This window comes from Geotrypetes seraphini, chromosome 4 (assembly GCF_902459505.1).
Source record: "Geotrypetes seraphini chromosome 4, aGeoSer1.1, whole genome shotgun sequence".
NCBI classification, from domain to species: Eukaryota; Metazoa; Chordata; class Amphibia; order Gymnophiona; family Dermophiidae; genus Geotrypetes; species Geotrypetes seraphini.
In genome coordinates, this window is record NC_047087.1 from 319,982,227 (window position 1) to 320,006,587 (window position 24,361).

A 24,361-nucleotide genomic window follows, 5' to 3' on the forward strand; every position below is an offset into this window, starting at 1 on the left:
AGTATAGGGTACGTTGTCTTTCATACATATTTCACTCATAGTTTTGTAGAATTAACATCACTGTGAACTTCACTAATTGTTTTCATACAGATTTTGTAATATATTACCACTTGACCACTAAGTCACTCGATCACGTTTGTGCATGGCACAAACACATCATTAAATTATTTTTAAGTTACACCATTTTTTTAAATTCTTTACATAAATTTTCAATTATAATCAATCAACTTTAAACTTGTACAGAAAGCAAGATTCAAGAAATAGAAAAAGAACATCCAACATAATTTAAATTCCAAAAAGAAATAAATTCTATCTTAAAGTCTCGCTCAAGTCCTCATATTAGATCCAAGAGTTGAATTAAACGGAATTTAAAGTAATCAATTGAAAGGAAAAAACCAGTTATAGGTGGAACTGTAATAAGGCAGTCATCTATTCATCATGAGCTTTCTCCAGTCTTAACAGAGACAGGAATGTTGTCAGTTGTGAGGGTTCAATGAAAACAAATTTATGTAACTTATAATGGACGATACATTTACAAGGATATCAAAGAAAAAAGGTAGCTCCCAGGGCAGTAATTGCTGGTCTTAGCAATAAAAATTCCTTTCTCCACCTCTGTGTGTCCCTAGCTAACTTTAAGTCCCAAAAATTATTTGTGTTTATTTTTAAAATATAACTTCAATAACCATGTTTTATCCAATGTAAGAGCAACTGAAAGAAGCAAAGTAGCTGGAGTGGCTACTTCCCTATCTGAGGACTCTAATAAGGCTAATATATCCATAGAAACATAGAAGATGACGGCAGAAAAGGGCTACAGCCCATCAAGTCTGCCCACCCTGCTTACCCACCCCCTGTCTATGCCCTAATGACCCAATATCCTTATCTTGACCCTCGTAGGGATCCCACATGGGTATCCCATTTATTCTTAAAGTCTGGCACGCTGTCTGCCTCGATCACCTGCACTGGAAGCTTGTTCCAATGATCAACCACTCTCTCTGTGAAGAAATACTTTCTGGTGTCGCCATGAAATTTTCCGCCCCTGAGTTTGAGCTGGTGCCCTCTTGTGGCCGAGGGTCCCTTGAGAAAGAAAATATCATCTTCCACTTCGACACGTCCCGTGAGGTACTTAAATGTTTCGATCATGTCTCCCCTCTCCCTACGTTCCTCAAGAGTGTAGAGCTGCAATTTGTTCAGTCTCTCTTCGTACGAGAGACCCTTGAGCCCCGAGATCATCCTGGTGGCCGTCCGATGAACTGATTCAATTCTGCGCACATCTTTACTGTAATGTGGCCTCCAGAATTGCACACAGTACTCCAGATGAGGTCTCACCATGGCCCTGTACAACGGCATTATGACTTCAGGCTTTCGGCTGATGAAACTTCTATTGATACAACCCAATATCTGCCTTGCCTTAGATGAAGCCTTCTCCACTTGATTGGCAGTTTTCATGTCTGCACTGATGATTACTCCTAAATCTCGTTCTGCTGAAGTCCTAGTTAAAGTTTCTCCGTTCAAGAAGTACGTCCTGCATGGATTTCCGCTTCCGAGGTGCATGACCTTACATTTCTAAGCATTGAAGCCTAGCTGCCAGGTTGAGGACCAACTTTCCAATGTAAGCAGGTAACATTGTTCCATAGTAACATAGTAGATGACGGCAGATAAAGACCCAAATGGTCCATCCAGTCTGCCCCACCTGATTCAATTTAAATTTTTTAATTTTTTCTTCTTTGCATTACCCAGTACTGTGCTTGGGTTCCAACTGCCGAAATCTCTGTTAAGACTTACTCCAGCCCATCTACACCCTCCCAGCCATTGAAGCCCTCCCCAGCCCATCCTCAACCAAACGGCCATATACAGACACAGACCGTGCAAGTCTGCCCAGTACTGGCCTTAGTTCAATATTTAATTTTATTTTATGATTCTAGATCCTCTGTGTTCATCCCACGCTTCCTTGAACTCAGTCACAGTTTTACTCTCCACCAACTCTCTCGGGAGCGCATTCCAGGCATCCACCACCCTCTCCATAAAGTAGAATTTCCTAACATCGCCTTTGAATCTACCACCTCTCAACCTCAAATTATGTCCTCTGGTTTTACCATTTTCCTTTCTCTGAAAAAGATTTTGTTCTACGTTAATACCCTTCAAGTATTTGAACGTCTGAATCATATCTCCCCTGTCTCTCCTTTCCTCTAGGGTATACATATTCAGGGCTTTCAGTCTCTCCTCATACGTCTTCTGGCGCAAGCCTCCTATCATTTTCGTCGCTCTCCTCTGGACCGCCTCAAGTCTTCTTACGTCCTTCGCCAGATATGGTCTCCAAAACTGAAAACAATACTCCAAGTGGGACCTTACCAATGACTGTACAGGGGCATCAACACCTTCTTCCTTCTACTGACTACGCCTCTCTTTATACAGCCCAGCATCCTTCTGGCAGCAGCCACTGCTTTGTCACACTGTTTTTTCACCTTTAGATCTTCGGACACTATAACCCCAAGGTCCCTCTCCCCATCCGTGCATATCAGCTCTCCTACCAGCATATATGGTTCCTTCCTATTACTAATCCCCAAATGCATTACTCTGCATTTCTTTGCATTGAATTTTAGTTGCCAGGCATTAGACCATTCCTCTAACTTTTGAAGATCCTTTTTCATATTTTCCACTCCCTCTTCGGTGTCTACTCTGTTACAAATCTTGAGATCATCTGCAAAAAGGCACACTTTTCCTTCTAACCCTTCAGCAATGTCACTCACAAACATATTGAACAGGATTGGCCCCAGCACTGATCCCTGAGGGACTCCACTACTCACCTTTCCTTCCTTCGAGCGACTTCCATTAACCACCACCCTCTGGCGTCTGTCCGACAGCCAGTTTCTGATCCAGTTCACCACTTTGGGTCCTAACTTCAGCCCTTCAAGTTTGTTCAAGAGCCTCCTATGAGGAACCGTATCAAAGGCTTTGCTGAAATCCAAGTAAATTACATCTAGCATATGTCCTCGATCCAGCTCTCTGGTCACCCAATCAAAAAATTCAATCAGCTTTGTTTGGCACGATTTACCTTTTGTAAAGCCATGTTGCCTCGGATCCTGTAACTCATTAGATTCAAGGAAGTACACTATCCTTTCTTTCAGCAAAACTTCCATTATTTTTCCAACAACTGAAGTGAGGCTCACCGATCTGTAGTTTCCTGCTTCATCCCTGTGACCACTTTTATGAATAGGGACCACATCCGCTTTCCTCCAATCCCCAGGAATCACTCCCGTCTCCAGAGATTTGTTGAATAAGTCTTTAATAGGACTCGCCAGAACCTCTCTGAGCTCCCTTAGTATCCTGGGATGGATCCCGTCTGGTCCCATCGCTTTGTCCACCTTCAGTTTTTCAAGTTGCTCATAAACACCCTCCTCCGTGAACGGCGCAGAATCTACTCCATTTTCTCGTGTAACTTTGCTAGACAATCTCGGTCCTTCTCCAGGATTTTCTTCTGTGAACACAGAACAGAAGTATTTCTTTAGCACATTTGCTTTCTCCTCATCACTCTCCACATATTGGTTCCCATCATCTTTTAGCCTAGCAATTCCATTTTTCATCTTCCTCCTTTCACTAATATATCTGAAAAAATTTTTGTCTCCCTTTTTTACATTTTTAGCCATTTGTTCTTCCACCTGTGGAGGAGTGTGTGGTGCGGTGGTTGAAGCTACAGCCTCAGCACCCTGGGGTTGTGGGTTCAAATCCCGCGCTGCTCCTTGTGACCCTGGGCAAGTCACTTAATCCTCCATAGTCCCAGGTACGTTAGTAAGGTTGTGAGCCCACCGGGACAGATAGGGAAAATGCTTGAGTACCTGATTGTAAAACCGCTTAGAAAACCTTGATAGGCGGTATATAAAATCCTAATAAACTTAAAAAAAAAAAAAAAACTTAAACTGTGCTTTCGCCAGACGTATCTCTCTCTTTGCTTCTTTCAGTTTCACCCTGTAGTCCTTTCTGCTCTCCTCTTCTTGGGTTTTTTTATATTTCACGAACACCAACTCTTTCGCCTTTATTTTCTCAGCCATTAGGTTGGAGAACCATATCGGCTTCCTTTTTCTCTTGTTTTTATTGATTTTCTTCACATAAAGGTCCGTAGCCATTTTTATCGCTCCTTTCAGCTTAGACCACTGTCTTTCCATTTCTCTTATGTCCTCCCATCCTAACAGCTCTTTCTTCAGGTACTCTCCCATAGCATTAAAGTCCGTACGTTTGAAATCTAGGACTTTAATTATCGTGCAGCCGCTCTCCACTTTACCCGATATATCAAACCAAACTGTTTGATGATCGCTACTTACCAGGTGAGCACCCACTCGAACATTAGAGATACTCTCTCCATTTGTGAGGACCAGATCCAATATCGCTTTTTCCCTTGTGGGTTCCGTCACCATTTGTCTGAGCAGAGCCTCTTGAAAGGAATCCATAATCTCCCTACTTCTTTCCGATTCTGCAGACGGAACATTCCAGTCCGCATCAGGCAGGTTGAAATCTCCCAACAGCAGAACCTCCTCTTTCCTTCCAAACATTTGGATATCCACAATCAGATCCTTATCAATTTGCTGCGATTGAGTCGGAGGTCTGTAGACTACACCCACATAGATAGAAGTTCCATCTTCTCTTTTCAGAGCAATCCATATCGCTTCTTCCTCTCCCCAGGTCCCTTGCATTTCGGTCGCTTGGATACTGATCTTTACATAGAGAGCTACTCCTCCACCTTTTTGACCATCTCTGTCCTTCCTGAAAAGATTATATCCCGGTATGTTTGCATCCCATCCATGTGATTCACTGAACCATGTCTCTTTGATAGCGACAATATCTAGATCTGCCTCTAACATCAGGGCTTGCAGATCATGAACTTTGTTGCTTAGACTGCGAGCATTTGTGGTTATCGCTTTCCAGCTATTTTTCAGCGATAATCTCCTTTTTCGTATGGATTTTTGTTTCGTTTCACTTTCCGTTGCAATACTAAGAAATGAGTTGCTGATATTGCTTATGTTGCAGTCTTTACTACTATCACATCTTTTCTTTTGCCGGGGGTGGTCTCTATAATTGTCCTTCGTACATACACCACCCCCACCTTCTAGTTTAAATGTCTAGAAAAATATTGTCTAAATTTCTCTGCAAGGTTTCTTTTTCCTGCTGTAGTAATATGTAGCTCATCAGTGCAATATAGCTTCTTGTCCTTCCATGTATTTCCCCATCCTCCTATGAACCTGAAGCCTTCTTGATGACACCAGGCTTTGAGCCATCTATTAAAGTCCTCTGTGTTTTTCACTCTTTGCTCTCCCTTTCCATATGCAGGCAGTATTTCAGAAAAAGCTAAAGTGTTTACAAAAGGTTTCACGCCCTCTCCAAGCTCCCGAAAAGCTTTCTGTGCTTCAAGTGTGGAGTTGTTGGCCAGGTCATTTGTTCCCAGATGGATAACAACATCAGTGTTAAAATCCTTAGTTTCTTACTTAATTATAGTCTGTATTTGCCTGGAACTCCAATGGTTCTTGAATCACTTCTTAATTCCCTTCCTGAGGATTCTTTTGATCACTAATATCTTTAACAGGCAAATAATAAGCCTGTGTGAACGGTGGAATAGAAGATTCAGGTATTTCAAGTATTTCTACTAAATAACGTTTAAGCATATCTCTGGGAGTTACTGTAGGAATCTTAGGAAAATTAATTAATCTAAGATTATTACTTTTTGAAAAATTTTCAAGAGATTCAAGCTTCCTTCTTAAATTGGTATTGTCCTTAATTAGTGCGTCCTCTATTGCTTTAGAGGATTTAATATTTTGTTGTTGAGTTTCAATCTGTGATTTGAAATCAGTGGTAATTTTCTGCAATTCTGTGATTTCCTTATCATACTCTTTAAATTTTCCTTCCACTTGGTTAAGTTGAGAGGCTATAGTTTTTGGAATGGTAGCTACCAAGTCCCACAGAGCGTCCAACGTTACCTCCTGGGGTTTAACAGGTTGAGGAAATTGTAAATGTAAAGTTTTATGCTCACCCACTGGCAAGTCTTCCAGCTGCAGTTCAGGCTGTGCTAAACCCGCTCCCACAGCTATTAGGGCCTCAAACGCCATACTCAGGTTCCCCAGCGAAAGCTGGGAGCCTGAATCTCCATTCCCCGGATCGATCTCTACTGCCTCTGGGGGAGGAAGCTCTCCAATTCCCGGAAGCTCCCCCTCCCTCGGGGAACTGGTTGTTCGAGAGTTCGAAGGCGGTGCTCTTGTTTCAGGGCTGAATGTTGTCTCAGGCCCCAAGGAGATCTGCTGCGCGCCGTTCCCTTGCTGCGTCTCCAGCGTGGTCAGCCCTGTTTCTACCGACATGCCCTGCATGCGCCGGATAAGCTCCTCTATGCCACCGACCGCGGGAGTCCCGGAGCGCCGCGAGGACCCAGCGACGCTTCTTCCTCTCCACTTCGGCATCCTCAATAAGTAATTTTGAAAAGTACTAATAACAGACACTACTTTGAGGAGGTTGTCAGGCGCAAACACACAGACAACCTATACAGTCGCCATCTTGGATTCCCACACCATTTTTATACACCATGTAGTAATTTTAAGTATTAATTATATTATCTTAGGCTTAATATTTATATTCATTAGGACCCCTGGAGAAGGCGTGTTGTCCGAAACACGGATCATGTTGGATCCCTTGGTTGGTAATAAGGTTGTATATTCACTGCATTTTATTAACGGTATAATAAACAATGCCTGCATCCTGTACATAGTCTGCAGTTTTTGACTTGTTTATTGCTTGCTGCTTGGTTTTCTGCAGATTCCGTTGGATCCTTTTTTTGTGCTTTATAATTGTTTCCACCATTTTGCCCGGCACTGACACCTGCAGAAGGGTGACAGGCAAAACTTTCTTAGCCAAATAAGCCTGATACATCATATTAATAAACTTGGCGAAAAACCCATTCTCCAGGACGGGAAATGCCTCCTGCGGATCCTTTTTGGAACTTTAGAAGGATATGTGAGATTTCTCCCCTGAAGTGTGCTTGCTTTTCATTGGAGAGTCACCTGCACACTCCCCGAAGGCCTCCCCCCCCACCCACCCGGAGACCGTTTTTGCAGGCACCTGGGAAGTAATATGGGAAGACCTCCTTCAGAGGTCAAATGCACAGGGTCCGGGCAAATTCTGCACCTCTCACATGCGTACGTAAAACACAGCTACAAACCTGACAATCCACAAAATTCTACCCTGGGGAGTTCATCTGAGTGTTTTTCTTGAAAAAATAAAGTTTGCAAGTGCTAAAAATTAACTTTTATTTCAAATCGGGAAAATCCAAGATGGCTGCCGCAAGTGCCGATTTTGACTAAAATAGCCCAGAACACAAGAAGCCCTCAAAAACGTCAATTTTAGGATTTTAGGCATGGGGGAGGGGGGTAGGACATGCAGGGAAACCACCCAAAACCCTTTATTAGACCCCCCCAAAAAAAATCACTGGTTTGGGCTATCAGCCTGTACTCATTGAGTGGAAAAACACAGCTGAGAGAGCTGAAACAACTTACAGGGAGATCCTTAGGAAGTAGGCAAGTTGGACTTCAAATCTTCAGACTGCCCCACTGGCCAGATGTCCCAGCCAGGTACCTCTACCACCCTCGGACACGTCATACAGACACCTGGTGGAGGAACACAGTGTCTGTATGACAGCTCTACACTCTTGAGGAACGTAGGGAGAGGGGAGACATGATCGAAACATTTAAGTACCTCACGGGACGTGTCGAAGTGGAAGATGATATTTTCTTTCTCAAGGGACCCTCGGCCACAAGAGGGCACCCGCTCAAACTCAGGGGCGGAAAATTTCATGGCAACACCAGAAAGTATTTCTTCACAGAGAGAGTGGTTGATCATTGGAACAAGCTTCCAGTGCAGGTGATCGAAGCAGACAGCGTGCCAGACTTTAAGAATAAATGGGATACCCATGTGGGATCCCTACGAGGGTCAAGATAAGGAAATTGGGTCATTAGGGCATAGACAGGGGGTGGGTAAACAGAGTGGGTAAGCAGAGTGGGCAAACTTGATGGGCTGTAGCCCTTTTCTGCCGTCATCTTCTATGTTTCTACCTCCACAGAGCCATGCAGCGGATGAACCTAGGGTGAGCTAGTTCCCAAGGGAACTATCCCAGAGCTCTTATCTGATGTGCGGGCTGTCAAGGGGGCTTATTGCCAAGCAGGGCACCTCCTCACCCCAGAAGCAGACGTTCTCAAACAGTCTATGATCTCCTGCAGTCAAGGATAGCCTTGCAGGAAACCTCTACAGCACGAGGGCAAAAACCATGAACGAAAATACTGAAAGATCATGAAATAAAACACAAGCAGAAAAGATAAGCTCCTACAATCTGGCCTGAAGGAAGAAAGACTGCTAGGAGCATGCTCAGCGATGGGGTATGAGAGGGAAGGGGTAAAAGCTCAGAGGTTTTAAGGCTTCCCTCAGATCCTGGTGAGTAGAGGGAAATAATCCGCTGGTCCCAAAATAAAGTGGGATTGTACAAGAACATGTTGCTATGTTTCTTGAGGGGACAGGGCTGAAGTTAGAGGTTAGAGGTGTGGAGCTTAAGACTCTGAAGTTTGAGGCTTCCTACAAGTTTTGGCGGGTATAGCAAAATAACCCAATAGTCCCAAAATAAAGTGGGATTGTACAAGAAAGTAACTAATTTTTTTTTTGCCACTATTATCTGATAAATCAAGACAATGCTCCAGAACAGTTTAAACCAATCTAAGCTACAATTAGCTCTAAGCAACTGTATAAGAAATCACAGGATCCAAGTTCTGGGAAAAAAAGACTTCAGGGTCTATACATAGATGACAACCCACAATATTTTATTCTTAATGTGCACAACCAAACAAACATTTTATGAAAAACAAATGATATCTGGTTTTCAGGTCTTACCTCAGTTATCATTTTACAGCTTTTGCAGGGGCCAATCTGACTGAATAACTGGAGAATAAGAACTTCTGTGACATCTCTGGAAAGGTTACCGACATAGCTGTACAATCATAAAACAAAGCAATTAGACTGAGATCCGTTCATCCTAAACCTTGGCTACTAGCAAAGTACTGCAGAAGTTTTGATTAGTAATGTACATCAAATTTTTGTTGAACAATATTCTTTATATAAAATATAACACCTGTGCTAAAGAAAGAATTCCAAAGCCAGAGAAGGGCAACAAAGTATAATTTTCAAAAATGTGCAAGTACATATCAAGAGAATCTGCACTGAAGAGACCATACAGGAGTTAGCCTTACAGCAAGCCACCTCTCTAAGGGCTTGCATACCAGGCAGGGGTGCATGATAAGAGAATGGCACGGGGATAAATTTGTTCCCGTCCCCGCAGGAACTCAAATTCCCCATCCCGTCTCCATTAATTTTGTCACTGTCCCTGCCCCATTCCTGTAAGCTATGCTTTAATCGCACCAGCCTTGAAAACTTATAATTTTAAAGTTTTTGAGGCTTGTGCAGATGAGGATAGAGCTTGCAGGGATGGGGCAGGGACAGGAAAAGAACTCGCGGGGAACGGGACAGGAAAATGAATTCCCATAGGGACGGGGAAAAATTTGTCCCCATATCATTCTCTAGTGCAAGACCTCAAATCTTCCCAAGTAATTATACTTCAGGAGCTTTGTTGAAGAAGACATTTGCCATAGAATGAGTCATCCATACAAAATTTAAAAAAAAAACAGGTTCAGAAAATCCCAAGAGAAAAATGATGGACTATTACGCACAATAAGTTTGGCTAAAAACCATCTCTATTTGGCCATATTTAATACACTGCAAATCAGAGAAGTTGCTGCTTGTTAAAGGTTTCCGGGTCTCGCTGCATCTTGTTAGGTAGAAATAGATGTCTTAGTCATTATGCTGTGGCATTCTTCAGGGTATGCTGTGAGGTCTGCAGTTTGTCTTTGTAAATAGTGGGACTACTGACCTGATTGGGAACAGGACTGTCCCACCAAAATTCAAATTGGTCACCAATTTGAATTTTGGTGGTAAACACAGTTGGTCACAAACAGACAGCCCTGTTCCCAATCAGGTCCGTGGACCTACTATTTACAAAGACAAACTGCAGACCTCACAACATACCCCAAAGAAAGCATGATGGCTGAAACACAGCGAGACTCAGAAACCTGCAACAAGCACAATGCCAGCTGTGGAAACCCTGAGAGAACAGAGAAGTTGCTGCTTTATTTACTAAGAAATAAGCAAACTGCCATCAAGAATGTGTATCAGAAGACGCTCGGGGTAATGATAAATTTAAGTTTTCATCTACATTGTAAAGGTTTTTTGATCATTTTTAATTGAGCTCCATCTTATGACAAAAATTCAGATTGTTTGTTTGGTTTTTATCTGTGGCAGTTTTCTATAAGAACAGGATACAAATCCTCACATCTATTTGATACCAACTGTCAGAACCCTGTATGGGAACTTCTCAACAGTATCAAAATGCAGATTGAGACAACTGTATTTGCACAGGTCTTTTTGTTTGACACTGTTTCACAGGACCACATTAGTCCTTTGCAAACTTAATTAAAATACAACCTCTTGGGAAGATAGGAGGGTTTGTGAGAATACCAAAATCCTCACCTCTGAGACTCATCAGCTATAGGATGCCTTCAACAGAAAAAAGGAAAATAAAACAAGGGTCACCACAGCCAGCAAACATCTGTGCTTTATCCCAGGACAAGCAGGCAGGTATTCTCACAAGTGGATGACCTCCAAGCTAACCAAAGTAGGATGGTGGGAGAGTTGGCAACTTAGGAGAATAAATTTTGCAATACTGTTTGGCCAAACTGTCCATCCCGTCTGGAGAAAGTATTCAGACAATAGTGAGAAGTGAAGGTATGAACCGAGGACCAAGTGGCAGCTTTACAAATTTCCTCAATAGATGTAGATCTGAGGAAAGCCACAGAAGCTGCCATTGCTCTGACCTTATGGGCTGTGACTTTACTGTGAAAAGGAAATCCAGCCTGGGCATAGCAGAATGAGATACAAGCCGCCATCCAATTGGAGATGGTATACTTCGAGATAGGACGTCCCAACTTGTTCGGATCAAAGGAGACAAAAAGTTGAGGAGCAGTTCTGTGTGGTTTGGTGCGTTCCAAATAGAAAGCCAAAGCACGTTTACAGTCCAGAGTATGAAGAGCTGACTCTCCAGAATGAGAATGAGGCTTTGGAAAAAACACTGGAAGAACAATGGATTGGTTGAGATGAAACTCCGAGACTACTTTAGGAAGAAATTTTGGATGAGTGCGAAGAACCACCTTGTCATGGTGGAACACTGTAAAAAATGGATCCGCAACCAATGCTTGAAGCTCACTGACTCGTCAAGCAGAAGTGAGGCCAATGAGAAACACCACTTTCCAAGTGAGATATTTTAGATGAGTCTTGTCCATTGGTTCAAATGGAGATTTCATCAGTTGAGTAAGAACAATATTGAGGTCCCAAACCACTGGAGGCGGTTTTAGAGGAGGATTGACATTGAAAAGTCCTTTCATGAATCTGGAAACCACAGGATGAGCAGAGAGAGGTTTCTCTTCAATAGGCTGATGGAAAGCAGCAATTGCACTAAGATGGACTCAGATCGACATTGTCCGCCCCCTGAATGTAGACAGCTTTGAGGAAGGTGTTGTGGCGAATTGCCCAATCCCAAACTTTCAGAGCTTCTTGACAAAGGGAGGCAGACCCTGTCCCTCCCTGTTTGTTGACATAATACATTGCGACTTGATTGTCCGTGCGAATGAGGACTACACAGTCACGAAGCAGATACTGGAAAGCAGTGAGAGCGTTGAAAATCGCCCTGAGTTCCAGGAGATTGATGTGACACTGACGATCCGTACTGGTCCAATAGCCCTGAGTACGGAGACCATCCAGATGAGCCCCCCAAGTGTAAGTTGAAGAATCGGTCGTGAGAACCTTCTGATGGAGGGGCGTGTGAAAAAGTAAGCCTCTGGATAGATTGGAAGAGAGCATCCACCAGCGTAGAGATTGTGTCAGAGCAGGAGTGACCTGGATGTGTCGAGTCAGAGGGTCGGAAACCTGCGTCCATTGAAATGCCAGGGTCCAATGAGGAATTCTGAGGTGAAGTCTGGCAAAAGGAGTCACATGTACTGTGGTAGCCATGTGACCCAGAAGAACCATCATGTGTCTCGCCGAGATGGACGGGCGAGAGGAGACTGAATGACAAAGATGGAGAAGAGTCTCCAGACGTTGTTGAGGAAGGAACGCTCTGAGTTGGACTGTATCCAGAACAGCTCCGATGAATGGAAGAGTCTGAGAAGACTGGAGATGGGACTTCGGAAAGTTGATTTCGAATCCAAGACTCTGCAGGAACCAGACAGTCCGCTGGGTCACTAGGACGACCTCCTGACACGTGGAATCCTTGATGAGCCAGTCGTCAAGTAAGGGAAACACCTGAAGACCATGGTTCCTGAGCGCTGCGGCCACCACAACCAGACACTTGGTGAAGACTCTGGGTGACAAGGCCAGGCCGAAAGGAAGCACTCTGTATTGATAATGTAGATCTCCCACCCGAAATCTGAGGTATTGATGGGAGGCCGGATGGATGGGAATGTGAGTGTAGGCCTCCTTGAGATCCAGAGAGCATAACCAGTCGTTCTGCTCGAGGAGGGGATTCAGAGATGCCAGAATCAACATGCGAAATTTTTCTCTGACCAGAAATTTGTTGAGCACTCTGAGATCCAAAATGGGACGCAGATCACCCGCCTTCTTCGGAACAAGGAAGTACCGGGAGTAAAATCCCTTGTTCTGCTGAGCCAAAGGAACTGGCTCGATGGCTCGGAGCTGAAGCAAAGCTTGAGCTTCCTGAAGAAGAAGGGCGGTCTGGGTTGAATTGGAAGGATACTCTCTTGGCGGATGTTCCGGAGGAACTTGATGGAACTGAAGAGAGTATCCCTCCCTGACGATGGAAAGGACCCAGAGGTCGGTGGTAACAGTCGTCCATCGGTGGTAAAAATGATGGAGACGACTTCCGATAGGGGGAAAAATGGGGAATGGCAGAACGACTGAGGTTATGCTCTTTTCCAGACAGTCAAAAAGGCTAAGGAGCCTTAGGAACAGCAGGTGGTTGAAGCTTCTGCTGCTTCTGTGGATGTTGCCTCTTGACAGGCTGACGAATGGCAGGAGCCTGTTTAGGTGGAAAACGCCGTTGATAAATTAGAGGTGGTCGTGTAGGTCGAGGAGGGGCCGGCTTCGGGCGAAGAATGGAAGCAAAAGACTTGAGGCAGTGTGAGAGTACTTGGACTTAGAAGCCTTGAGCACTTTAAGCACTACCGGGGGAATGGGCTGCTGTGCTACCTGACCTGAAGAGACAGAGGAAGGCATTGCAGCAGGCATCGAAGACATAGCCGGTACAAACGAGGCAGGTTTGATGAGGCTCGGAGCAGAAGGTGTGGAAGTCTGGAGCGCATCGGATGATGTCGAAGGCGAAGCACCCCTCGAGGACTCCATACCGAAAAGCTGCTCCCACAAGATGCAACAACGCTTGAAAGCACGAGGTTTAAGTGTTGAGCAAGGCTGGCACGATTTCGGGAGATGTTGAGGCCCAAGACACCGACGACAGCGTCGATGAGGGTCCGTTAGGGAAATCACGCGCTGGCACTTGGAACACTTTTTAAAACCGGTTGCAGGCCGAGACATGGGCCGAAAAAGCTCCGCCGCAAGATCGAAGCCGCGGGGCTGCGGCCATGTGGCCTGCCCGGTCGAACAAACGAAATTTTTTTTTTTTTTTTTGAAAAAGAAGAAAATAAAGAAGAAAACCGGCGATTCTGAGAAAAATAAACCCAAAAACCGCGGACAAAGAAGGCACAAGTGAAAAACACTTCACGCAGAGAGTCGAAGACGGACTTCTCAGCTCCGCGGAAAAGTAAGAACTGAGGAGACGCGCCCTGTGCTGGGCGGGAAGGCACTCGTGCATGCGCGGTGCGGGCGACTCAAAACTTCGAGTTTCTTCAAGCGAGTCTGCTTGTGAGGCGTCCGCATTGGGGCTCCGTTGGATCACATCACCCACTTGTGAGAATACCTGCCTGCTTGTCCTGGGATAAATGTAGTTTCTGGTTGCTTGAGCATTACTATTAAAAACAGGCCTAACTAATACTATACCCCATACTATGTCTTACCATAAACTGTTCCAGACAAATTACCGGACATATGGCAGGCAAAGCGTGGGCATACTCAGGTGTGGAGTGCCAAGTTTACACTTAAATTTCTGCCAGAAACTGATTTTCATTTTTATTTAAAGTATTACAGTATTTCTTCGATTTTTTGGGGTTGCTTGAGTTCCACTCTACTGTATCTAGACCAGTGGTCTCAAACTCAAACCCTTTGCAGGGCTACGTTTTGGATTTGTAAGTACATAGAGGGCCTCAGAAAAAATAGTTAATGTCTTATTAAAGCAATGGCAATTTTGCATGAGGTAAAACTCTTTATAGTTTATAAATCTTTCCTTTTGGCTAAGTCTTAATAATAATATTGTCATTTATAGCTAAAGAGACATGATCAAGAAACTGTTTTATTTTACTTTTGGGATTATGATAAACATCCTGAGGGCCTCAAAATAGTACCTGGCGGGCCGCATGTGGCCCCCGGGCCATAAGTTTGAGACCACTGATCTAGACTGTCTGAGAAACCGGACTACAAATTCTGCAGAATTTCTCCCTCCTACTTCCCCCTTCCAACCCTGTCTGGTATCTCTTTCTCCAGTACCAGCCCTGCCCAAGGCTCGCTCTCACTCCCCTGTGCCACCCTTGATGCACAATAGTGCTGCCCGATTCACGATTCGAATCGGTACACCGATTCACTTCGGGTGAATCGATTCGAATCAATTTAAAAAAACCCAAAATCGGCTTCCCAATTCATCTGACCCTCCCCCCTCGCCCCCCTAAAGCAGGAGCGACAGTGCTGCTCTTGCTGGCCGGCCACTGCCGCACCTGCTTTAGAGGGCGAGGAGGGAGAGTCAGTCGGGAAGTGTTGCTGTGCTGGTCTCCAGCTTCCCCCCCTCCATGGCATCCGGTTTTCCTCCTGGCCTCCCCGAAGGACTGCGCACCACCCCCCCCCCACACACACACACACACCTTCCCGGGAAGGCCTCCATGTTACCCCTGGCCTCCCCGCACCGTTTACCTCATAGCTGCAGTCTGCAGCGAAGATCGCGGTTACAGCGTCTTTGTAAACTTACTTTGAGCTGTTTCCTCCACTGCGATCCTACCTCTGACGTCAGAGGAGGGGCAGAACTGCAGCAGAGGAAACAGCTCAAAGCAAGTTTACAAAGACGTTGTAACCGCGATTTTCACTGCAGACTGCAGCTATGAGGTAAACGGTGCGGGGAGGCCAGGGGGAACACGGAGGCCTCCCGGAGTGGAGTGCAGTCCTTCGGGGGGGAAAGGCCTTTTGGGGGTGCAGGCCTTCAAGGGGGGAATAGGCCTTCAAAGGGGGGACAGGCCAATGATGGTGGCAAAGGCCTTCAGGGGAGACAGGCAGGCCTTCGGGGGGGACAGGCCTTCAGGGGGGACAGGCCTTCAAGGGGGGGGGGACAGGCCTTCAGAGGTGGCACAGACCTTCGGGGGGACCTTGGTGTATTAGTACACGGAGGGAGGGAGGGAAGGGTGGGTTCAAAGAGACATGCATTTTCCGGACTTTGGGGAGGAAGAATTAATGGGTCTAAAAATAGAGGAGAGGGAGAGAGATGATGGACAATGGGATTTAGGGAGGGAAGGAACAGAAAGGGAGAGAAGTTGGACACAAGGGATGGTGTTGGGGGGGATAGAGGTGCTGGATAGGGAGAAATGGTGAACCCTGGGGTGGTGGGGAAGGAGGGAGAGATGCTGGATGAAAGGGTAGTTAAGAAAAGGTGGATCTGTGGATGGAAACGAAAAAAAAGAAATATGCCAGACCTCCAGGGGAGGGAAGGGAAACAAGGGGAGGACATAGATGGCAGATGGATGGTTAGAACGGAGAAAGAAGGAGAACCTAGCAAGCAAGTTATCAGAAGACAACCAGAGCCTGGGACCAACAAGATTAGAATAATGACCAGACAATAAAAGGTAGAAAAAATAATTTTATTTTCCATTTTCTGATTACAATATGCCAGATTTACATTACATTACTGGCTTATATTCCGCCTGTACCTTTCAGTTCTAAGCGGATTACATCAGAACGATAACTGGACATTTCCAGGAAGAGAAATACAAATTACATTAAGGCGTAAGGTCTAAAGCAATTTTGATGAGTGGGTTCTAAGAGGGAGAGAGAGGGGGAAAGGAAACGTGTATCCTGCCAGAGCTGGTGTTAGACCGCAAACGTGAGCTAGGATTTAACAGAGAGAGGAAAAGTCTTTTTTGTTTACACCACAGCGCCAGTGTGGTTAAGAGAAGGCAAAGGGGGTGAAGAGGCTATAAAATAAACCCACCAGGATGTTTGAAAAAAGCACCCAATTGAGCAGAAAAATCGAATCGAAAAACCAATTCAATAGGCTGAATCCAATCAAATCAAAATTTTTTTCCTGAATCTGGCAGCACTAGTGTACAGGCTTCTTAAAAAATCGCACTTACCAGGTTCACTGTAACGGAACCTTCTCCCAATCCTGGCGCAATCCCTGTGGAGTTCCTCAGGGCTCCCCTCTATCCCCCTCTCTATTTAAAGCCTATGTTATATGACCTAAAACTGAAATCTTATATATACGCAGATGACATCACTATTATCATTCCCATAACCTCTCTTACACAAGAGACTGAACAATTCACCTCTTCCGTCCTCACCAAGATAGAACAATGGACCACATTATTCAAATTAAAACTGAACCCAGAAAAAAACAAAATTTTCCTGGCTAGTCCCACCAACAAGCTAACAAATACCTCCTTGAAATTAAACGGGTTAGACTACCCAATTAACCCCACTTTCAAAATCCTTGGAGTCATCCTGGACCGATGCCTGACTTTTGAAGTCCATACTAATGCACAGGTTAAAAAATGTTTTGGTACCCTCTGGAAACTTCGCACCAACAAACACTATTTCGACTTCCTCTCTTTCCGACTGCTGGTCTAATCACTAATCTTAAGCATCCTAGATTACTGCATTATATACCTGGGATCCTTTAAAAAAACATCAAATCTAAAAATCGTTCAGAATGCTGCCGTTCGCCTCATTTACAATCTCAAAAAATCAGATCATGTAAGCCCTTATTACAAAAAACTGCACTGGCTGCCGATGGAGGCAAGGATCATCTTCAATTTTGCTTGCCTCTGCTTCAAATCCTTAACAGGCTCGTCTCCAATCTACCTGTCGGATCACTTCGAATGTTCAGGCCCCACCCACACACGTAATGCCCACCTGTTTGCCTTCCCGTCCCTAAAGGGCTGTGTCTACAAGAGATTCCTTGATAGATCTCTGGCATTCCAAGAAGGCAAATGGAATAAATGTCTAACCACTCTCACTTTCTAACTCACCCTCCTACCAAACTTTCAGGAAATCAATCAAAACCTATCTCTTTGATAAATTTCTCTGACTCCCTCCCTGCCTTATAACCCTGCCTTGTATCTCCGATATGCCTCCGGATATCCTGACTACTCCTGACTTGATAAGTTAAGCTGATTGTCTTGTTTGTAACATCGCTGTCTATGTACAGTCTCTTACTCTGTTAACCGCTCTGAACTGTTATGGTATTGCGGTATACAAAAATAAAATTATTATTATTATTACAATATCTTACCTTTTGCAGGGTAAGCAAGTCTTCCATGGTATAGTGCCAGCAGCTGTCTTACTCACAAACTGCCTCTAGCCTGCACTGTGCCTTTCCTTCTGATTAGAGAATGGCACGGGGAAAAAATCTGTCCCCGTCACCGGACCACCGTCCCCTTCACCGTCTCGTCCCCATAGCATCCACCCTTCCCTCTTGCCACCTCACTGCCCTTTGGCACCCCTCACACAGTCCGTGCATCTCCCACCCTCTTACTTTTGCGGTGCATTTTAAAGTTTGAGTAGCTTGTTGAAAGCCGCCGGAGTGTTTGTGCAGTCGCGTGCATGTGTGGGCGGAAGCTTCTCCTCTGATGCAACCGGAAGTTGTTTCAGAGGAGAAGCTTCTGCGCACACACGCACGCAACTGCACATATACTCAGGCGGCTTTCAAAAAGTCTCAAACCTTAAAACCTGCTGCGAAGATAAGGGAGAGGGAGATAGATTTGGGTAGGTAGGAAGGAGGGAGGGGGCCGCACACGATCGGTGACCGCACACGTTTCCTCTCTTAACTGCGGGGACAAGGCCATTCACCGCTCCACGGGGTGGTGGATGGCCTTGTCCCCCATATCTATGGTGAGTACCTTTCCCCCTCCACCGATTTGGCGGGTTATCCGCAGCTACTCGTGGCTAGCCGTGGGTAACATCCACCGTGTCATTCTCTACTTCTGATTTATCACTTTCCCTTCTAATGCAACTTCCTGTTTTCAGAAGGGGCAGGATGGTCAGAGGGAAAGGTGTAGCGCAGGTCAGAGGCAGCCTAAGAGAAAGGCTGTTGCTTGCACTACACCACAGAAGATATGCTTTCCCTGCAAAGGTACCATACTTACTTTATGTCAATCTTTATTTTTATTTTTCTATAACGCCAACACCCAAAAAGTTCTAGACAGTTCACAAAGTAAGAGGACTGAACATTTCAGTGATAATACAAAGCATTCAAGAAGGCACAATACAATATTCCATTTATAGAACTACAATATAAAAACTATGACATAGTCTTCAATCAAGTAACAAATTTTTTGAACGAATAAGTCTTAACTGATTTTCTAAAAATACAATAAGATATAGTCTGTCGAATCAGATCGTAGAACCATACTTGAACATTACCTGCTTGATAGGCCAAAGATCGGTCCAAAAACTTTTTATAACAACAATTTTTGGGATTAGGGAAAGTGAATAAACAAGTACGCCGAGTAGACTTAGTAGACCTATACCAGGGGTCTCAAAGTCCCTCCTTAAGGGCCGCAATCCAGTAGGGTTTTCAGGATTTCCCCAATGAATACGTATGAGATCGATGTGCATGCACTGCTTTCAATGCATATTCATTGGGGAAATCCTGAAAACCTGACTGGATTGCGGCCCTCAAGGAGGGATTTTGAGATCACTGGCCTATACAATTCAAAGTGAGAGAAAGGATAGGATGGAGCTAATCCAAACAACAATTTATAGCAGGATCAAGCAAATTTGAAAAGTATTCTTGCTTCCATTGGCAACCAGTGCAGCTGGCAGTAATAAGGGCCGACATAAGAACATAAGAAGCGCCATCTCCGGATCAGACCTTCGGTCCATCAAGTCCGGCGATCTGCACACGTGAAAGCCCTGCTAGGTATACACCTGGCTTATTTTATATCCAAAATTATCCAAAAAATCAAGAAAAGGATGCCCAAAATAAATCACAAAAAATTGCACCCTCCAAAATACAGGACAAAAAAGTCACCTTTCTTTACAAAAAGGGAGAAAAGACCTCAGTGTCTAATAGGGGCTCTTTAAGCTTCCCATATAGACAGGCTAGTTTTAAACAGAATTTAATCCTAGCAGACACATCCTTGGTCAGAAAAACTCCCAATTAGTAAGTGAACCTCTATTCTAATTTTCTAATAGTTTTATATATTTTCTTATAGTTTTAAAAGAAAGTTTACCCCATTCTCAATTTTTGAGGTATAGACGAATCTGTTCGACTAAGGATGAATTCAAGCGCCAGTCAGTGGTGTTAAAACAAAAACTATATGCCAGAGGGTACTCTGATAAATGTGTGAAGAATGCCTATACTAGGGCACTATATAATCCAAGGGAACGTCTGTTAGAATACTCTAAATCTAAAGATCTGGACTCTAAGATTACCTGTGTACTACCCTATTCTCAGCAGGGGAGTGCTTATGGTCGCAGTTTGAAGAAATATTGGGAGTGCTTGTCAGTGCACCCCTGTTTTCGTGACTGTACTATGATGTTTTCTTACTCACGAAACAAATCCATCCAAGAGGAGCTTTGTCCCACGAGTAGTGTGGCAATTGTACCTGTGAATGAATGCATGAATGGGAGTATGGACATTGGACATGATAAATGTGGACATTGCTCTGTCTGTGATATTATGGAAGTGTGCACATCCTTTGTGAATCCAGCAGATCGTAAAGTGTATTATCTACATCACTTCTCTGATTGTGCCACTAGTGGAGTTATATATATTATCAAGTGCCCGTGTCAGCAATTGTATGTGGGTCAGACTTCAAGGGCTTTGAAAACACGCCTTATTGAACATCGCTCGTGCCTTGCACGAGAAAGGCTTGAGGCTCCCATGGTACAGCACTGTATGGACTGTAAACATGTTTTTGAAGATTTGCGCTGCTGGGTTTTGGAGAGAGTGTCACCGTCTGCACGGGGTGGTGATTTTAAACAAGTTTTATTGAAAAGGGAACAACGCTGGATATTTTCTTTGCAAACTTTTACCCCTATGGGTTTGAATAGTGGGGTGGATTGGAAAGCCTGGTTTTGATAGTCTGCAATGAGAACAATAAGAATTGCAGTAATATGATGTCACCACGTTTTTTGCATGATTTGCATAAAGATGATGTCATCACATTTTGACGTGGTGTCACTGGGAGGTGCCTATTTAAGGAGAAAGCTGAGGGGCCATTTTTATGACAGGTGTGGAAGCGGGTGTGTGATCGCTGTGGGTATAGCTATCCTTTTTCTGCTTGTTTTCTTAAGTTTTTTGAAAACTTTCTACAATGTGTCTTTCATGTTTTACAGCAAATCCCTGACGAAGCATTTTGTTGCGAAACAGGGGCCCCTGTTGGATATTTTGGAAGAATGTTTTGACTGATAACTTTTTTCCATAGAGCAGTTTTTCCTGCTTGCTTTACTCCAGGACTACACCTGAATATCGAAGTGCTCAGATAAGTGACTTCTATTTTTGACAATTGTTGTTTGAAGAAAAGTTTAAAAAAATATATAAAACTATAAGAAAATATATAAAACTATTATTAAATTAGAATAGAGGTTCACTTACTAATTGGGAGTTTTTCTGACCAAGGATGTGTCTGCTAGGATTAAATTCTGTTTAAAACTAGCCTGTCTATATGGGAAGCTTAAAGAGCCCCTATTAGACACTGAGGTCTTTTCTCCCTTTTTGTAAAGAAAGGTGACTTTTTTGTCCTGTATTTTGGAGGGTGCAATTTTTTGTGATTTATTTTATATCCAACCATATCTTTATATGCCTCTCTCAAGGAGATATGCATCTAGGACTGTTGATTCCGCAATAATCTCCCCTGGGAGAGTATTCCAGATGTCAACCACTCTCTGTGTGAAGCAGAACTTCCTGATATTAGTCCTGAACTTGCCCCCCCTTAGCTTCATTTCATGTCCTCTTGTCCGTGTCAAATTAGACAATGTAAATAATCTTCTCTGCTCTATTTTGTCGATTCCTTTCAGTATTTTGAAGGTCTCGATCATATCCCCTCGCAGTCTCCTTTTCTCAAGGGAGAACAATCCCAGTGTTTTAAGTCGATCCTCATATTCCAGTTTCTCCATACCCTTCACTAGTTTAGTTGCTCGTCTCTGCACCCTCTCCAGCAGTTTTATATCCTTCTTTAGGTAGGGAGACCAATGTTGGACGCAGTATTCCAAGTGGGGTCTGACCATTGCCCTATAAAGCGGCATTATAACTTTCTCCGATCTACTCGAGATTCCTTTCTTTATCATGCCCAACATTCTATTTGCCTTATTTGCCGCTGCCGCGCATTGTGCCGACGACTTCAGAGTCCTATCTATCAGTACACCCAGATCCCTTTCCTGTTCACTTTTTCCCAGAGTTGCACCTGACATTCTGTACTCGTATTCCTTATTTTTACTGCCTAAATGCATTACCTTGCATTTCTCCACGTTGAACTTCATCTGCCATTTCTCCGCCCATGTTCCTGTTTTTTTCAATCCATCAGTCTTACCGCTTATGCGGATGATATTCAGATTATCCATCCCATTGATGCATCCAATCCCAATGACATTAATCTCATCAACTCAAAATTAGATAAAATCAGCCAATGGCTCTGTGATAATATGCTCTCGTTAAGAACAATCAAAACCAACTCTTCTCTTTCCATGAAAAGAAAATATTCACTCCTATTACTATCAATGGCAAACCAATAAATTCCGTCAGTTCAGTTAAAATCCTTGGTGTAATGATCGACAGTAAACTGTCCTACCGCTTTCAGATTAGTGCTGTTATTAATAACTGTTTTTTCAAGCTCAGAATGAACAGATCCTTAGCAAACATTCTTGACCCTCAGTCTCTCAACATTCTAATTCACTCCCTTATTAATTCCAAGCTTGACTATTGTAATTCCTTATATAAAGGTGTCTGTCAAAAAAACATCTGATGTCTACAATTAATACAAAACACTGCCATAAAAATTATAACAAACAAGAAGAAGTTTGATCAAGTTACCTCCTTGCTAAAGAGTGCACACTGGTTACCAATTCCTCATCGAATTACATACAAAATTGCTTTAATTTCCTCTAAAACCATGAACACCAAAGAAACTGCCTTCATTCATTAGCTGCTCATCCCTCATGATCCTTTGAGAACCTTAAGATCAGCATCTCAGCACCTTCTTCACATCTCATCTTTAAAAATCATTGGTACTCGTAGGGCTTCTTCATTCACAACTATAGCCCCTACAATTTGGAACTGTTTACCTTCACATTTAAGGTCTCATCGATCATGTCACTTCTTATTATCATGAGCTGCACTGGCTCCCAGTGGAGGCCTGGGTGATTTTCAAATTGGGATGTTTATATTATAAAGTTGCTTTTGGTGCTGCTCCATCATATTTTGTTAATAGATTTGTTATCATGACACACGAGAGGAGTAGAAAATCTCACACTCTATTTACGTTCCCTTCAGCAAAGAGCATTGTCTTTCTTATCAAGCTGTTTCTTATGACAAAGATTTCCGTCCATTATTGATTAGACCTATATCTTATAAACATTACAGAAAACTTTTGAAGACTTTTCTTTTCTCCAAATTCTTGGCTAGCTAAATTTCTGTGCATGTAGTCTACAAATCTGCTATTATGTTATGTTAAGAGAAAAATTTAGACAAATTTAAGGGAAACCTTAAAAGTTTCCTGTTTAAAGATGCATATAAATGATCTCTGGGTCTACCCATGACTATTTCTGTATTAATCACATTCAAAATTGATATGATTTCTCCCATTGCCCTCTTGTTTTTAACCTTAATTGTACTCTTTACTTTTTAAATTGTATTTCCGTCTACTATCCTTTTGTTTTCATGTAAGTTACGTCTTGTCTTTAACAAGTATGTTAATTGTTCCCCATTTTAATTTTTTAATTGTTAAACGCTTGGAATTTATGATTAGCATTTCATCAAATTTTAATAAACTTGAAACTTGCACTGTACATTGAGGGTTGCACAGGGGGTGAGAGAGCGCTATAAACAAGACTGGGATTGGAGAAAGAGATTGGGGAGTCTTTGTGGACCAGGGTCCCCTCCTTTGAGCTAATGTTGGAAGTACACCTGGGAATCTGGAAAATAAAAAATAAAAAAGCCCAAACAAAAACCCACAAACCAAAAAACCAGATGGACCTGATCCCTGAGCAGTCTGGATTTTTGGATTTCTACTGTATTCTGAAAGACTGTCTGGCCTAACTAACTGTCATGTCAGGAATCTTATTCAAAGCAATATGTGATGTAAGTGTGTGGCTATATGTTCACGTTTCAGCTCTACAAATGTCTTCTATGGAGACTGATCTATGAGCCATGATATAACCTTCTATAGTCTGCCCAGCCTGTGCATAAAAAGGAGGAACTGGGCCCAGATGCACTAAAGTCAGCTATCGTCGATAAACCTGTTTTAACAGCTTTAGCGATGATCACCCGATGCAGAAACAGCTCACTATGTGTTTTTTGTACGATCACTCATTCCCCGATCCGACATGGGGGGAAGCCACCGCTTGCCCTGGTTCGGTAGCATGGAATGTTGCTACTCCTTAGGTTTTAGCCAGGTACTAGGGACCTGGACTGGCCACCATGAGAACTGGCTACTGAGCTTGATGGACCACTGGTCTGACCCAGTAAGGCTATTCTTATGTTCTTACAACCATGCAAATAAGCTCATTAATACTAAAATGCCATGTAAACTAGTAGAGCGATTGATGCTCTAACATGGCTTCCCTATGCACAAAAAAGTGATCATTTTTAGCAATCCAAAAAAGAGAGACTGATAAAGGCTAACCTCAGTTTAGATTTTTTTTTTTTTTAATGGGCACAGATGCTGTGCACGTTACACATGGGTCATTCCATGTCAAG

At 43.5% G+C, this 24,361-nt stretch overlaps 1 protein-coding gene across 7 annotated transcripts in view; it reads right to left on the reverse strand.

Moving 5' to 3' along the window:
* Window positions 1-24,361, reverse strand: part of TIAL1 (TIA1 cytotoxic granule associated RNA binding protein like 1) — a 539,174-nt gene that overhangs the window by 443,686 nt on the left and 71,127 nt on the right. For all 7 annotated transcript variants that reach the window (XR_004539125.1, XR_004539126.1, XM_033940857.1 and 4 more), the window contains exon 2: window positions 8,908-9,004. Coding sequence is in view for 5 of the 7 variants with exons in the window: in XM_033940857.1 (XP_033796748.1) it covers window positions 8,908-9,004 (97 nt within the window). In the remaining 2 variants the exon portion in view is untranslated. The remainder of the gene's footprint in view (window positions 1-8,907; window positions 9,005-24,361) is intronic.